At 38.3% G+C, this 18,552-nt stretch overlaps 1 protein-coding gene, 1 non-coding gene and 1 pseudogene across 3 annotated transcripts in view; all 3 read right to left on the bottom strand.

Moving 5' to 3' along the window:
• TLK1 (tousled like kinase 1) overlaps nt 1–18,552 on the bottom strand; it is a 161,084-nt gene that overhangs the window by 115,737 nt on the left and 26,795 nt on the right. The window contains exon 2 of the mRNA XM_010377611.2: nt 13,954–14,072. Coding sequence (XP_010375913.1) covers nt 13,954–14,072 — 119 coding nt within the window. The remainder of the gene's footprint in view (nt 1–13,953; nt 14,073–18,552) is intronic.
• On the bottom strand, nt 14,890–15,606 carry LOC104673527 (annotated as a pseudogene). The gene has a single exon (XR_749522.2). The product of XR_749522.2 is annotated as a 60S ribosomal protein L13a pseudogene (transcript).
• On the bottom strand, nt 15,530–15,613 carry LOC115893353. The gene has a single exon (XR_004053365.1). It is a non-coding gene; the product is annotated as a small nucleolar RNA Z195/SNORD33/SNORD32 family (small nucleolar RNA).

Genomic DNA, 18,552 nt, shown 5'->3' with positions numbered 1-18,552 from the left:
TTTCCAAAGTTCATCATTTTTTAAGGGATGTTTCTTGTTAACAGCTTATAGATGGAGTCTCATTTATTGTGTTAATACATACCTGGCTTTATTGCTTCCATCTTATATAATAGCAGATAAAAATGAAATATTTTCTTTTTTTCTCTTTCTCCTTCTCTTTTGTTGAATTACATTTCTTTATATTCCTTCTTCTACATTCTATTCCAGCAATTTAAAAGTTCTATGTATAGCAGATGACATGAATTCATATATAGAAAACCTTAAAAGCTTCACCAAAAAGCTGTGAGAACTGATAAATTCAGTAAAGCTGCAGAATACAAAATCAACATACACAAATTAGTAGCATTTCTATACACCAACAATGAACTAGCAGAAAAAGAAATCAAGAAAGCCACTGCTGGGAGCAGTGGCTCACGCCTGTAATCCCAGCACTTTGGGAGGATCACTTGAGGCCAGGAGTTGGAGACCAGCCTGGCCAACATGGTGAAATGCCGTCTCTACTAAAACTACAAAAATTACGTAGGCATGGTGGTGGGCGTGTGGAGGCTGAGGCACGAGAATTGCTTGAACCTAGGAGGCAGAGGTTGCAGTGAGCCGAGATTGTACTTACTGCACTCCAGCCTGGGTCACAGAGTGAGATTCATCTCCAAAAAAAAAAGAAAAAAAAATTCCATTTATAAGAACTATGAACAAACAAAAATAGAAATAAAAGTAACCAATGAGGTAAAGGATTTCTATGAGGAAAATTATAAAACACTGAAGAAAAAAATTAAAGAGAACATAAAAAAATACAAAGACACCCCATGTTCATGAATTGGAAGAATACTCTGAAAATGACATACTACCAAAAGTGATCTACAGATTCAACACAATTCCAATCAAAATACCAATGACATTCCTCACAGAAAGAGAAAAAGCATCCTAAAATTCATATAAAACCACAAAAGACTCTGAATAGCCAAAGCAACACTGAGCTAAAAGAATAAAACTGGAGGCATCACACTACTGGACTTCAAAATATACTACAATGTTACAGTAAGCAAAAGAGCATGCTACTGCCATAAAAACAGACACAGATCAATGGAACAGAATAGAAGCCAGAAATAAATCTATGCATTTATGGCCGACTAATCTTCGACAAAGGCACTGGGAACATTAAAAACCGGATATCCATATGCAGAAAAATGAAACTAGCCCCTATCTCTCACTGTATACAAAACTCAACTCAAAATGGGTTAAAGATTTAAACATAAGATCCAAAACTATGAAATTACTAGAAAAAACCTTAGAGGAAACACTTCAGGGCATTGGTCTAGGTTAAGATTTTATGAAGAAGATCTCAAAAGCACAGGCAACAAAAGCAAAAATAGACAAATGGTATTTTCTCAAACTAAAAAGCTTCTTCACAGCAAAGGAAACAATCATAAAGTGAAGAGACAACCTGTAGAATGGAAGAAAGTGATTGGTAAACTACTCATCTGAGAAGGGAATAATATCCAGAATTTACAGGCAACTCAAACAACTCAACAGCAAAACAATAAATAATCCAATCTAAAAATGGGCAAAGACATTTCTTGAAAGAAGAACCATACAAAAACCATACAAATTTTAACAGGTATATTAAAAAATGCTTGGCCGTGCACAGTAGCTCATGTCTATAATCCCAGTGCTTTGGGAGGCCGAGGCAGGCAGATCACTTGAGGTTAGGAGTTTGAGACCAGCCTGGCCAACATGGTGAAATGCCATCTCTACCAAAAATGCAAAAATTAGCTGGGCGTGGTGGCGTGCACCTGTAATCCCAGCTACTCAGGAGGCTGAGGCAGGAGAATCACTTGAAACCAGGAGGCGGAGGTCGCAGTGAGCCCCGATACTGTGCACTCCAGCCTGACAACAGAGCGAGACTCTGTCTCAAAAAAGAAAAAAGACGACAAAAAATAACAAATACTAGCAAGGATGCAGAGAAAGGGAAACCCTCCTACACTGTTGATGGGAAGTGCGAATCAGTATAGCCATTAAGGAAAAAAAATATGGAGGTTCCTTAAAAACAAGATAGAACTACCAGATCCAGCAATCCTACTACTGGGTATACCCAAAGGAAAGGAAATCAGTATGCTGAAGAGATATCTGCATTCCCATGTTTACTGTAACATGATTCATAATAGCTGAAGTATGGAATCAATCTAAGTGTCCATCAACAGACAAATGGATAAAGAAAATCTGGTACATACACAATGGAATACTGTCTCACCATTAAAAAAACTTCTCTCATTCACAGCAACATTGATGAGCTTGGAGGACATTGTTAAGTGAAATTAGCCAGGCACAGAAAGATAAATACTGCATGTTCTCACTCATATGCAGAAACCAAAAAGGCTGATCTTATAAGTAGAGAACAGAATAGAGGTAGGGAAGAGTAGGCGGGAGGGGGCAGCCAACAGTTGATTAATGAATATAAAAGTACAGCTGGATAGCAAGAGTAAGTCCTAGTGTTCTATAGCACTATAGGAAGACTATAATTAACAACAATTTATTGTATATCTTCAAATAGCTGGAAGAGCAGATTTTGAATGTTCCCATCACAAAGAAATGATAAATGTTTGAAGTGATGACAGATATGCTTGTTACCCTGATCTGATCATTATACATTGTCTATACATGTAATATCACACTGTACTCCATAAATATGTACAATTACTCTATCAATTAAAAACAATAAAAGCAGAAAAACAAAAAACGAAGCTTCTATGTACAGTATCTGTTGCTTGTGCTCACTTTCTTGCTTTCAGCAAATATACTGCTCTATTTTTCTCTATGGATAAATCAATACTCCTAGATAAGGTATTTACCTTTCTCCCTGCCCCTCTCTCCTAGAGCACCATCGCTACCAGCAATTTGATCCTTAGATTCTAGTTTTTACTTCCAAATTACAAACTCTTGATGCTACTATTATTAAAATTTGCCTAATAATACTGCATCTCACAAGCACATTATCATCATCACTCTAAACATTACAGGAGTCATTGGTCACAACTGTCATACATTCTGTAGCTTCACCTATATTTGTTCTTAAATCAATTTTTAAAATTACAACCTACCCAAAAGACAAAAGAGTAAAACCAACATTAATTCAGTATCTTCATCCAACATACATCTATACTCGAATTTCCCCAATTGTCACAAAAATGTCCTTTATAACTGTTTTCCCCCAGTCTGGGAGCAAATCAGGATTCAGATTCACACACTACATCTGATTGCTATGTCTCTTTAGCCTCATCCAATCTACAACAATTCCATTTACCTCTCTTTGCTCTTTAAGGCACTGAATACTTTGATGAGTCCAGGCCAGCTGTCTAGCAGTGTCCCAGGAGTGTTGCCTCATCATTAAATTCAAATCAAATACTTCCAGCATTAAAAACAGAGGTGATTTGTGTAACTCCTACTGCACCACCTTAGGAGGCACATACAATGTCAGATTCTCTGAGATAATATGCCAATGAAAAGTCTGATCTTGATTATTATGGTGGTGAGAAATGGTGTCCATTTTAAACACATTTCTCTTTTGTAGTAACTAATCTATGGGGTAAAACATTAGGACTTTGTAAGTATACTGCTCTTGAAAACATTTTACTAAATGGTATTAGCATCCATTGATGATCCTTGCCTTAATAATTACATTTGGGATGCCAAATGATGAATGTTCTGATTCTACATCAGCTGGCATTCTTCTAAGAGACTATTATGTATTATAACAACAAGCACAACTAGCACCTAGATGTTGGTTCCTAAGTACCATTATTCACTAAAATGAACCAGGAATCCTTGGAGAATGTCTGCTCACATTCAATGCAGAAATGGATGAGGTAAGCCAGAAATGTCTTGTGTCTGAAAACCAAAGAATGATAAAAGATCTCTAAAGTGACCATGTGAAGGAGTTTCCACTGGCCAAATTTGAGACAATCTGAATTTCAAAGACAATAATGAGTTATAACAACTGAATTTAAAAAAGGAGCTGGTCAGGCACAGAGGCTCATGCCTGTAATCCCAGCATTCTGGGAGGCCAAGGTGGGCAGACTTCTTGAGCCCAGGAGTTAAATGCCAGCCTGGGCAACACAGTGAGACTCATCTCTAAAAAAAATACAAAAAACTTAGCCAGGCATGGTGGCACTTGCCTATTGTCCAAGCTACTCAGGAGGCTTAGACATGAGTATCACTTGAGCCTGGGAGGCAGAGGCTGCAGTGAGCCAAGATTGTGTCACCACACTCCAGCCTGGGTGACAGAGTGAGACCCCTCTCTCAAAGAAGGAAAAAAAACACACACACACACACACACAGCAGCCAGGAGACCACAGCAATACCAGAGAAAGATGGTAAAGATGTACATGAACACAAATTAAGCGAAACTTAAAGGGAAAAAACCCACAGGAATGCAGTTTGAAAGAGCATTTTCGGTGTTATAATGACATGCTACACTCATATACTATATACTACACTGAGTATACTGTCATAACACTACAAATAGAATATGTAACTTTAAAACATCAAAAAAAAAATTCACATTTGTCCAATGGAAAATGCATAAAGTACAAGAAGACATTAGGCAACAGATAGTAGAACCGAGTCAGAAAATAACAATAATTACAAAAAATGTAATAAACAAAACTCACCATTTAAGAGAGTTGAATGCTCCTACTTTATCAAAAAACATATGATGTCTACAAGAAATACATGTATTTATTTATTTTTTAATGAGACAGGGTCTCACTCTGTCGTCCAAGCTGAAGTAGCATGATCTCAGCTCACTGCAGTCTCAACCTCCTGAGCTCAAGTAATCCTCCCAACTCAGCCTCCCAAGAAGCTGGGACCACAGATGCGCACCACCACGCCTGGCTAATGTTTTGAAGAGATAGGGTTTCATCGTGTTGCCCAGGCTGGTCTTGAACTCCTGGGCTCAAGTGATCCACCTGCCTCGGCCTCCCAAAGTGCTGGGACTACAGGCATGAGCCACTACTCCCAGCCCCAAGAAACACATTTAAAGAGAGCAAAAATAAAATAGAAAACCATGTATCTAAAACAAATATAATCCAAAAGAAAGCTAAAGTTAACAGTAAGTAGTGTACAGTCATAAAAAGAACAAGAGATACACATGTAAAAATACTACCTCAAAATGTATCAAGCAAAAACAAATGAATGGCAAGTAGAAATACATGGATCATCAGTTAAATATTTTAACACACCTCCCTCAGAAAAAGATACACCAAGTTCACAATACAAGGAGATGTCTAAGATCTGAACAAATACAATTAAGAGCTATCAGATATGAAATGTTTCTAAAATGAGGCACATTCAGGGACTGATGTCATACAAACTACTTTCCAACTGTAATGCAACAGATTGAAAATCCAGAACAAAAAGATAGCTCAAAATATCCTATATTAATAACCCTTGTGTTAAAAAGGAAACAAAGGTAATTATGAAATATATAGATCTGAACATTAATTAAAATAGCACCCATCAAAACTTATGGAACAGTTACAACAGCAGTTCTTGGAGGGATAGCATTAATCAAAAAACAAGAAAAGTTAAAATAAACGAGCTGATATTACTTCACACCCACTACACTAAAATGAAAAAGAATCACAACAAAATGTCAGGGAGGATGCAGAACAAAGTTTTTATACAGGTACAAACACTTTGGAAACCTGGCAGTTTCTTATCAAGTTAAATATACATCTATCCAGCTAAGTATCTTCCCAAGAGAAATGAAAACATGTTACCAAAACATTTGTACCAAAATGTTTATTGTAATCTTACTTATAACAGGCAAAATGAAAACATCCAAATACCACTCTACTAAATGCATAACTGTGGTATATTCACACAATGGAATTCTATTCATCAACAAAAAGAATTAACTACTAAAACAGCAACAACGTGGATAAATCTCAAAAATACTATGTTAAATAAAGGATGCCAGACACAAAAGAATATACTACATACTTTCATTTACTGTATATGGAATCCAAGTACAGGCAATGTAGTGACAGAAATTAGATAAGAGCTGGGGGAAAGGGTTTGACAAGAGGGAAATGACTGGAAAGGGGCAGAAGAAAACACTCTGGAGGGATGGAAGTGTTTTATATTTTGTTTTTTGTATTATTTACACTAAACAATTTCCATATCTAAGGGCAACATGATGAAACCCTATCTCTTCAAAACATTAGCCAGGCGTGGTGGTGCACACCTGTGGTCCCAGCTTTTTGGGAGGCTGTGTTGCGAGGATTACTTGAGCTCAGGAGGTTGAATACGCAAATGGTTACAATACCTTTATTCCTAATTATCAAAACACTGGAAACAACACAAATATTCCTCATCTAGAAAATGGACTAAAAAAGCCAGGCGCGATGGTTCATGCCTGTAATGCCAGCACTTTGGGAAGCCAAGACAGGCGGATTACTTGAGGTCAGGAGTTGAGACCAGCCTGACCAACAGGGTGAACCCCTTCTCTACTAAAAATACAAAAATCAGCTGGGCATGGGGGCACACGCCTGTAATCCCAGCTACTCGGGAGGCTGAGGCACAAGAATCGCTTGAACCCAGGAAGTGGAAGTTGCAGTGAGACAAGAGTGTGCCACTGCACTACAGTTGGGCGACAGAGCAAGACTCTGTCTCAAAAAATAAACAAACAGAAAATGGACTAAAAAGAAGTAGTTATCTTCATACAGCAGAATACTATTTAGCATTCAAAAGGGTCCAACATCCAACAACATGGATCAATCTCAAATGAATGCATTATGCTAAGTTAAAAGAAGCCATACTCAAAAAGGTACATATTGCAATATGTACCCATTTATGTAACATTTCTTAAAAACCTAAACTAAAAGAACAGAAAACAGATCAGTGGTTGCCAGAGGCAACCTAGAGGAGCTGACTACAAAGGTGTATGGGAAAATATTTTGGTGAAATAAACTACTTAATATCTTAATTGTGATGGTGGTTACACAATTAAATACATTTGTCAAATCTTAAAACAGAACTATACAAGTAAAAAAAGGGTAATTTTACTAATTGATAATTATACCTTAATAAAAACCGTGGGGAGAAAGTTCCATAACCAAACACATAAGAGCTACACATTTTATTGTATGTTAATTATGTCTATATACAAGTAAATAAACTAAACATTCAATTCAATAGCTGGAAGAAGAGCCACAGAAGCAAATCCAAAATAACAAGTAAATTATGAAGGCAGAAATCATTGGGGAAAAGGGAGAAGAAAAAAAGTGAAAAACATTAAAACAAAAATTTGTTTATTTGAAATATTCAGTAAACAAAGTTCTGGCAAGAATGAACAGAAAAGGAGAATATGAAGAAAGAAAGTAACAAAGGAGGTTGTTAAAAGTATTATAAATATATACTAATAAGTTTAAAAGCTTACATGAAATGAATTAACGAACTAAATATTAAAGAAATTAGGCCGGGCGCGGTGGCTCACGCCTGTAATCCCAGCACTTTGGAAGGCCGAGGCGGGTGGATCATGAGGCCAGGAGATCAAGACCATCCTGGCTAACACGGTGAAACCCCGTCTCTACTAAAAATACAAAAAAAAATTAGGGGGGTGTGGTGGTGGGCGCCTGCAGTCCCAGCTACTCGGGAGGCTGAGGCAGGGGAATGGCGTGAACCTGGGAGGTGGAGGTTGCAGTGAGCCCAGATCGTGCCACTGCACTCCAATCTGGGTGACAGAGCGAGACTCCGTCTCAAAAAAAAAAAAAATTAAAATGACAGTAAAAGATCTCCCTAGCTGAGCACAGTGGCTCACACCTGTAATCCCAGCACGTTGGGAGGCCAAGACAGGTGGATCGCTTCAGTCAAGAGTTAGAGATCAGTCTGGGTACATGACAAAACCTGGTCTCTACAAAAAAAAATCCAGCAACAACAAAAAACTAGCCGAGTGTCGTGGTGCAAGCGTCTATAGTTCCAGCTACTTGGGAGGCTGAAATGGAGGGACTGCTTGAGCCTGGGAGGCATAGGTTGCAGTGAGCCAAGATCACACCCCTGCACTCCAGCCTGGGTGACAAAGTGAGCCCCTGTATTCAAAAAAAAAAAAAGGTCTCCATTCTAAACAAACTCCAGGCCAAGACAGTTTTACAAGTGTCTACTCATATTCTCATGAACATTTCCTATCATATACAGGATGCTGAAAAAACTAAAAACAGTGAAAGGGGCCCAGTTCATTTTGTGAGGCTAATGTGATAGTGAATTATAAACCAGATATGGTAGGGTAATGAAAATGTTCTGTATCTTCAGAGGAATGTAGATTACATAAGTGTATACATTTGTCAAAACTCACTGAACTACATTCTTCCAGTTGGCACATTCATTTCTCTTAAAGCATATATGTAAAAATCATAAATAATAATCATGTATTAAATCCAATGAATGGTGGGGTTTTCTTTGGTTGGTTGGTTGGTTTTGGTTTATTTTGAGACAGTCTCGCTCTGTGGCCCAGGCTGGAGTGCAGTGGCACGATCTTGGCTCACCGCAACCTCCACCTGCCGGGTTCAAGCAATTCTCCTGCCTCAGCCTTCCGAGTAGCTGGGACCCCAGGTGAACACCACCATGCCCAGCTAATTCTTGTATTTTTAGCAGAGACAGGGTTTCACCATATTGGCCAGGTTGGTCTCAAACTCCTGACCTCCTGATCTGCCCACCTCGGCCTCCCAAAGTGCTGGGATTACAGGTGTGAGCCACCAGGCCTGGCCTGATAAGTGTTTTTTAAATAGTACATCATATCAAGTATGGTTTATCCCAGAAATGCAAACAAGGTTCAACATTTTAAGAATCTATTCGATTATCATATTAATAATCCAAAGGAGAAAAACCTGAGTCTTTCAATCAACACTGAAAAAAGACTTTCCTAAGTTCAAAACTATTTATAATTTTTAAAACAAACAAAATCTCCTTAACTAACCAGGAATAAAAAAGCTCTTCTTTAATTTGGGCATAGTTATATACTTGAAACCTAGAGCAAGCATTATGCTTAATGAAGAAGCTTCAGACAATTCCTCTTTCAAGGCAAGAACAAGACACAGCATTCAAGGTCATGAACAAGATAAGGAAAAAATACATATTTAAGGTATAAGAGATTAAACTATCATTTTTGGAAGATAACTATTTCTCTTAAATAAATCTACAGAACCAACAAACCATTACAATCAATAAAAGAGAACAACAGCAAAACTGCCAGATACAAGATCAAACTATAAAAATTAAAAGCATCCTAAGTCAGCAATAATCAACTAGAAAATATAATTAAAAACAGATTAACAACAAACTTTAAAGGATCTAATAGCCAAAAATTCCTAAGAAGTCTATGGGGAGAACTGAATAAATAGGGAGACATTTCATGTACTTAAATAGGATAACCTAATCTTACAAAGATGCTAGTAGTCCCTAAAGTAATGTACAAATTGAATGCATTCAAAATTAGAATTACATTCGAATATTTTAAGGAAAAAGACACAAAAAAGCTACAATAGAAGAATTCGCAAATGCTATCAAGAATATAGAGATGCTTAAATTTTATGAAGGACTAAAGATCCATAAAGAACAAAGTCAACCCTAGAAAATGAGTAAACAAGAGATTTTACTTTACTATATAAAAAAGACATACCAAAATATGATAGTATTTTTAATGTGATATTGGAGCACAAGAACACAGACCACTGGGACATCAGAGACATTTCAGAGACAAACCTATATCCTATATATACATGGCAACCACATAAACTTTTTTTTTTTTTTTTTTTTTTTTGAGATGGAGTCTCATTCTTGTCACCCAGGATGGAGTGCAATGGCGCAATCTCAGCTCACTGCAACCTCCATCTCCTGGGTTCAAGCAATTCTCCTGCCTCAGCCTCCCGAGTAGCTGGAATTACAGGCACCTGCCACTATGCACAGCTAATTTTTTGTATTTTTTAGTAGAGATGGGGTTTCACCATGTTCACCAGGCTAGTCTTGAACTCCTGATCTCGAGTGATCCACCGGCCTCGGCCTCCCAAAGTGCTGGGATTATAGGTATGAACCACCACACCCGGCCCACATATACTTATCATATATATGTAAATCATATGTGTTAATTATGTAAGTCATATGTATGATAAAGATGGCATCACAAATCACTAAAAAAAAAAAGATGATTTAAGAAGCACTGTGGAGAAAACTTGTTCACTAGATGGAGAAAAATAAAACTGGATCACTACCAAAACTATACAAAAGGTGGACCCTAGATGGATTACAGAGCAAGTATGACAGTAAACCTATAAAATTAATAACAGAAACTGTAGAATATCTTTATGGCCCAGGGATGGAGAAGCAGTATTTAACAATTAGAATACCATCAAGGTCTATGAGATCAAATTCTAGTTTTTGAATTTCTTTTTTGAGCCATTCTAAGTATTTGTAAAGAATGATATTTGAGGACTTTTATTCTTCTTAGGGATCATCAAAAAAACAAAAATTATATTTATTGTTAATAGAATAAAACTCATTATATCTTGCAAGTATCAGATGTCAAATGGACCCTTTCATAAATCTAAAATATATTATGGAATCTCACAGATCTTATTTTTCCTATATTTTGAATTTATCACATACTAGGAATTACTTCATCATTACTTATTATTTTCATCAATTATTCCCAACTATACTAAAAAACAAAATAAAAAATCAAAGAAAAAAATGAAGAATGATGGTGTATGGTAGGCAGAATAATTTCCCCAATGATACACACACCCTAAATCCCAGAGCCTGTGACTATATTACCTTAACATGGCAAAAAAAGGACTCTGCAGAAGTGACTAAGGGTAAGCCTTTTGAGTTGGGGAAGATTATCCCAGATTATTTGGGTTGTTCTACTCTAATCACATTGAGTACATAAAAGTAGAGACCCAACCATTCCAGACTGTTGTCAGAGATGTGACTTTGTAAGAATGGTCAAGGAGATGGGCTGTTGCTGGCTTTGAAACTGGAGGAACAGCCAAGCCAAAGAATACAGCAGCCTCTAGAAACCAAAAAAGGTGGCCAGGTGCTGTGGCTCACACCTGTATTCCAACACTTTGGGAGGCCGAGGTGGGCAAATCACCTGAGCCCAGGTGTTCAAGACCAGCCTGGGCAACAAGGTGAAACCTCTTCACTACTAAAAATACAAAAATTAGCTGGGCATGGTGGCACACACCTGTAGTGCCAGCTACTGGGGAGGCTAAGGCGGGAGGATCACCTGACCCCAGGAGGCAGAAGGTGCAGTGAGCCGCGATCACCCCACTGCACTCCAGGCTGAGTGGCAGAGCCAGACCCTGTCTCAGAGGGGGAAAAAAAAAAAGAAGAAACTAAAAAAGGCAAGGAAACTGATCCTCCCCTTGAGCCTCCAAAAAGGATTACAGCCCTATAAACACCTTGATTTTAGCCCATAAAACTAGTAACAGACTTCTAACCTACAAAACTATAATAAATTTGTGTTGTTTTAAACACCTAAGTTTACTTCATTTGTTATGGAAACAACAGAAAAATACAGATTTAATAACCTACAAGGATGGTGCAATAGTAAAATAAATCATCTTTCAGTTTTCTTCTTGCCTTCCATTATCTTTCAAGTACTGCATCATTTTTCACCCCGCTTCATCTTTTAAGAATATTTTTGAAAGACTAGAATACCATCTTTGTAGTCTAATCTTGGCTTTCACTGACTCCACCTAAAAATTCAAAAATTTTCATTTTCCATCCACAATGGCTAAGAGAAGAAAATGACAGAGGAATACATCTTACAATTATTAGATTAATCAGAAAATAAACACCAACAGTAGCATGTCTAGACTCTGAAGCTGATGGTGGTGATACTATTTGTAAAATCTCAGATAATCAGATAACATAAACCTAGACGAATTTTCTCAAATTCAAGAATCAATGAATTGAACAATATATTTATAAGGAAAAAAAGAAAACACAGTAAGGACTGCATCATATAATATTCTGCAACCATATTCTGGACCACCTCATTATGCTCAAAGGACGTATCACAGTATTCTTTCATCTTTTATGTTTGTGAGCCAAAATTTACTTGATAAAAAGAGGTGTGCAATATAATTCTTATTAAAATATCTAATAAAGTTGTTTTTCATAATCCTTTTATTCCTGTGTCTATAAATTAGTAGTAAAATAACTTATAAATATAAAAATACAAAAAGGTCCATTTGACCCAAATGGTTAATGGTGATGCTTATTTTTGTTAAATACCAAGGGTTAGTCAAAACTTCTGAGGTACAAACCATAAGGCAAAAAATTGGTGAGACTGATGATAACAAATTTAGAAAGTTCAATATGCTATGAATTCACACAACTCCAGTTCAACAGAGACCATGAACAAAGTAAGAGACATGACAAAGTGGGAGAAGTTACTTATGATGCATGAAGTCAACAAGAAATCAACATGTAGAATATACATGGAACATGGGAAAATCAGTTCAAAAAAGAAAGTAATACTAATATAAAAACAGACAAAGAATTAAAATAATTTCTAAGACTCCCAACAAGTTAACAAGCATACAAAGACATACTCAAAATAGGCCGAGCGTGATGGCTCACGCCTGTAAGCCCAGCACTTTGGGAGGCCGAGGTGGGTGGGGATCACCTGAGGTCAGGAGTTCAAGACCAGCCTGGCCAGCATGGTGAAACCCCGTCTCTACTAAAAATTAGCTAGGCATGGTGGTGGGCACCTGTAATCCCAGCTACTTGGGAGGCTGAGGCAGGAGAATCACTTGAACCTGGGAGGTGGAGGTTGCAGTGAGACAACATTGTGCCACTGCACTCCAGCCTGGGCGACAGAGTGAGACTCCCTCAAAAAAAAAGAAAAGAAAAGAAGAAGAAGAAAAAATTCTCAAAATAATTGATGGTACAAGTAAAACAAAAAGATATTTTATACCTAAATGACGAGGAATGTGGATGGTGTCAAGTGTTTCTGAGATATAGAAGTACAGAAATACTCATGCACTCCACTGAAAATGCAGATTAGTACAACTGTTCTGAACAGCATCCTTGTATTTATCCAGTTTTAGTCTATACATACCCTATGACCTAGCAATTGTGCTCTTGGGAATACATCCTAAATAAATGGTCACAAAGGTCCGTAAGAGCCCAAGTACATGAAAACTCATCACAGTTTGAGGTAGACAATCTGGGTCTATTACTGAAAGGCTGAACACAAAGATACCGAACTTTTTTGGCACCCAGGATCAGTTTCGTGGAAGACAATTTTTCCATGAAAAATGGGGGGCTGGGGGTGGGGTGGGGAATGGTTTAGAGATGAAACTATTCCACCTCAGATCAGGCATTAGATTCTCATAAGGAGTGCACAACCTGGATCCCTCGTATGTGCGCAATTCACAATAGAGTTCATGCTCCCATGAGAACCTAACACCGCCAAATCTAACAGGAGGTGAGGCTCAGGCAGTACTGCTCATTCTCCTGCCGCTCACCTCCTGCTGTGCGGCCAGGTTCCTAACAGGACTAGTACTGGTCCTCGGCCCAGGGTTGAGGACTCCTGACCTAAAAGATATACGCTATTAAAGTTTTATGCAGCAATTAGAAACAGTGGATAAGATGTACAGATAGGACCATGGATAATAAGGGCAGGCAGGGTAAGAAAGTACACAGTGGGAGACCGGCAGTACAATCTACCGAACTCCTTTTTATCCCTGAAACATATTATGCTGTATTATAATGCCTAATGCCCCTGAAATATGGTATACTATATTCAAAACAGGTTTATGAACACTGATCTTATTCTATACATTATAAAAGTTACATTTGCTGTTAAGCACATATGTAGGAATCCTTTACATACTATTTTAGACCATTTAATACAAAGAAAGACTGTCAAATAAAGATGAAAATTTTGCTCACTTTAGCTCCAACACTGCAACTGCCCGTACTCCCAGTGCTCCCACTTGCAACTCCAGTAAATCTAGCTTCCAATAACTCTTGCCTTCTTGGATCCAGACTATGAAGCTCATCCATTGCACCTATTAAGAAAAAAAATATACATATGTACATATATATGTGTGTATACTTTATACTTACACACACAAATATATATATATATGATTAGTTAAGATGTTAAAAATTTAGGAATGCTACAAGCAGATGAAATTGACAGACTATTTTTAAATGTACACATCAACTTACCAAAACATCCTACAATGGATTTCCAACACTTTTGGCTGCAACTCACAGAAAGAAATGTATTTTCCATCTAATTCATACACAGTTACAAACATTCATATATTTAAAAGTTTCACAGAATACCGAATCTTACTGCAATGCAGTAGTAAGTGTCCTGTACAACAACTATTTTCTAGTCTATTCCAATCCATTTAAAAAAGGGTGGGGTGACAGTAGTAAATAGCAATTAAATTGATTTCATAAACCAATAATGGACCATGGGTCCATAGTTGAAAAAATACTACTCTTCTAATGTAACCTCCCTATTCTAAGCATACCCAGAATTGTAACTATGTGACATTATCACTTAATTATTTTATGTATATCTTATATAACTACATTTGAAACTATATAGAACTGTTTTATTATTGTCACAATCCTTAAGATTTTTTGTATGGTTGATAGTTTTAGGTTTCCATCAGGTAAATGAAACACAGACACGTTTATCATACATACAGATGACTGAAGTAACATTTATTATTAAACAACACCTTGAAAATTAAGGGGAAAATTTTAACACCCTGATGTTACTGTTATTACGCACACTAAAGCACTCCAAATTCTAGATGAAGTTCAAACAAATTCTTTTTTTTTTTTTTTTTTTTTTTTTTTTTTTTATAGGAGTTAACAGTCTTTATTGGGCTCAGACCAGGAGTCCGTGGGTCTTGAGGACCTGTGTGTATTTGTCAATCTTCTTCTCCACGTTCTTCTCAGCCTGTTTCCGTAGCCTCATGAGCTGTTTCTTCTTCCGGTAGTGGATCTTGGCTTTCTCTTTCCTCTTCTCCTCCAGGGTGGCTGTCACTGCCTGGTACTTCCAGCCAACCTCGTGAGCCAGGCGCCCCAGATAGGCAAACTTTCTTGTAGGCTTCAGACGCACGACCTTGAGGGCAGCAGGAACCACCATCCGCTTTTTCTTGTCGTAGGGCGGTGGGATGCCGTCAAACACCTTGAGGCGGTCCAGGGCAGCCTGGCCTCGCTTGGTCTTGTGAGGCAGCATGCCTCGCACAGTCCGCCAGAAGATGCGGCTGGGGGCCCGGAAGTGGTAGGGGCCTCGGGAAGGGTTGGTGTTCATCCGCTTGCGGAGGAAAGCCAGGTACTTCAACTTGTTTCTGTAGAAATTGCCAGAAATGTTGATGCCTTCGCAGCGTACGACCACCACCTTCCGGCCAGAGCTAAGTTCACGTTTAAATGAAAATCTAGCCTAATAGAAATCCACTTCTTGAGCCTGGAGTCCCCAACCCTGGGGAAGAGTGGCTGGCAGGTCTCAGAGCGGTGCATGGGGTTGATCTCATGGCCGTGAGACTCAAACGAAAGATGGTGAATGTTGCTCATCACCGACCACAAATTCTTAAAAATTACTTTATCTAAGTCCGCTAATTCTGACAAAAACCCTAGAAGTGACATAAATGAATGGCTCTCAAAGAGAGCAGGTAAGGATATTGCCAGAATCTGGAATGACTTGGGGAGCATTTTTGAACTATACGAGCCCCCTTCCACACATCCTGACATTATTCTCCTAAAGGTTAACAACTACTCCTATAGATCTTATCTTTTGAAATTGCCTTTCTTACTTTTTATCCTCACCTGGACAAAGGACTAGATGAATGGTGGCCACTCTTTCATGCTTATTTGGATCCCTGTACCTGAAAATACACCTTCCCCTGTCTACTTCCTTTAGCTCAAAAAAAGAGGTAAATCCCTCTAAAAAGCTAAAGCCTTTAACTTAACACTTGCTTTTGACCTCATTCCTTCTTGACATCCAAGAAATCTTGTATTCACAAGTACCCTACCTCTCTGGCATCTGCTCACTCCTTGTCTCCTTCTCCCCTCACTTATGTCTTTTTAGAAGTCTACCATAGCTTCAATTTTATTGTGCTATCATTTAATTCTTCCCTTAAACTGGTTTATAACCATATCATCCTTAGTATTATCAATGCTTCCATTTTTTCCCTTCTTGCTATTACATCAGAAACTGTACATTATTCCTTTGAGAGGAAAAACCAAAGTAAAAACATAAACAGTTCTAGTTTTCATAATTCAGCTACACCTGTTCCCCCCACCACCTTCTTGTTCTCTCTTAACTGCAAATATTCCCCATGGCCTTCTGTTTTCTTTTCAGACCTCCTTTGGCTTCAAACATGATTCTCAAATCAAACACCTATTATATGGCAGGTCTGTCAAGTCTTAAGCTTGGCACTGAAACTTACAATCTACTGAAGTTTTGCTTTATAAAAAACTATCAATCCGGCCGGGCGCGGTGGCTCAAGCCTGTAATCCCAGCACTTTGGGAGGCCGAGACGGGCGGATCACGAGGTCAGGAGATCGAGACCATCCTGGCTAACATGGTGAAACCCCGTCTCTACTAAAAAATACAAAAAACTAGCCGGGCAAGGTGGTGGGCACCTGTAGTCCCAGCTACTTGGGAGGCTGAGGCAGGAGAATGGCATAAACCTGGGAGGCAGAGCTTGCAGTGAGCTGAGATCCGGCCACTGCACTCCAGCCTGGGTGACAGAGCGAGACTCCGTCTCAAAAACAAAAAAAAAAAAACAAAAAAAAAAACTATCAATCCTTCCCTGGCACAGGACTATTTTGAAAACATTAAATCACATTTAAAAAATAAGAATATGGTACTGGCATAAAGACAGACATACATATATATAGATAGATATAGATCAATGGGATAAAACAGGGAGACCAGAAAACAAACCCTCACGTGAAATGATTTTCAGTAAGAACACCAACACCATTCATTCAGTGGGGAAAGATCAGTTTTTTCAACAAATGGTGCAGGGAAAACTGGATATCCACAAGCAAACAAACTGAGTTGGATCCTTACTTTAACCATATACAAAAATTAACTCAAAATGGATCAAATGCCTGAATATAAGACCTAAAACTTTCTAACTCTTAGAAGAAAACATATGGAGAAAGCTTCGTGGCATTCATTTTAGCACTGGTTTCTTTGATCTAACACCAAAAGCACAGGCAACTAAAGAAAAAATAGGGCCAAGTGCAGAGGCTCATGCCTGAAATCCCAGCATTTTGGGAGGCCAAGGCCAGCAGATCACTTGAGGTCAGCAGTTCAAGACCAGCCTGGCCAACACGGCGAAACCCCGTCTCTACTAAAAATACAAAAAAATTAGCCGAGCATGGTGGTGTGTGCCTGTAATCTCAGTTATTCAGGAGGCTGAGGCAAGAATCACTTGAACCTGGGAGGCAAAGGCTGCAGTGAACCAAGGTCGCAGTGAACCAAGGTCGCACCACTGCACGGAAGGAGGGAAGGAGGGACGGACGGACGGACGGAAGGAAGGAAGGAAGGAAGGAAGGAAGGAAGGAAGGAAGGAAGGAAGGAAGGAAGGAAGGAAGGAAGAAAAATGGGTAAGTTGGACTTCATCAAAATTAAAAACTTTTGCGCCTAAAAGGCATAATCAACAGAGTGAGATGGCAACCCACAGAATGGAAATCTGAAAATTACATATCTGACAAAGGATTGATTTCAGAATATATAAAGAACTTCTACAACTCAGTAACAAAAAACCAAACCAAAAAATGGACAAAAGACTGGAATAGAAATTTTTCCAAAGAAGGTGTGCAAACGACGAATAAGGAGATGAAAAGATGTTCAACATTAATCATGAGGGAAATGCAAATCAAAATCACAGTGAGATACCACTTCATACCCATTAGGATGGCTATTATCAAAAACTAAAACCCAAATATACAAGTGCTAGTTAGGATGTGGAGAAATTGGAATCCTTGTGCATTGCTGCTGAGAACTTAAAATGGTGCGGCCACTGTGCAAAACAGTATAGCGGTTCCTCAAAAAATGAAACACTGAATTACCATATGATCCGGCAATTTCACTTGAGTATATAACCAATACAAGCAAAAGCAATGGCTAAAACAGGTATTTGTACACACATGTTTACAGCATCATTATTCACATTAGCCTAAAGGTGGAAGCAATCCAAATGGCTATCAACAGATGAATGGATAAACAAAATGTGGTATCTACATACAATGGAATATTATTCAGCCGGAAAAATGAAGAAAATGTGGGGGCATGCTACAACACGGAGAACTCTGAAGACACTATGCTAAGTAAAATAAGTCAGTCACAAAAGGTGGTTGCCAGGGGCTGGTGGGTGTGGTGGAATGGGAAGTTAGTATTTAATGGGTACAGAGTTTCAGCTGGGGAAGACGGAAAATTTCTACAGATGAAGAGTGGTGATGGTCGCACAACAATGTGAACGTACTTAATACCACTGAACTTTACATTTA

This window comes from Rhinopithecus roxellana, chromosome 14 (genome assembly GCF_007565055.1).
Source record: "Rhinopithecus roxellana isolate Shanxi Qingling chromosome 14, ASM756505v1, whole genome shotgun sequence".
Taxonomy (NCBI): Eukaryota; Metazoa; Chordata; class Mammalia; order Primates; family Cercopithecidae; genus Rhinopithecus; species Rhinopithecus roxellana.
This window is presented reverse-complemented; position numbering and strand designations above follow the sequence as displayed.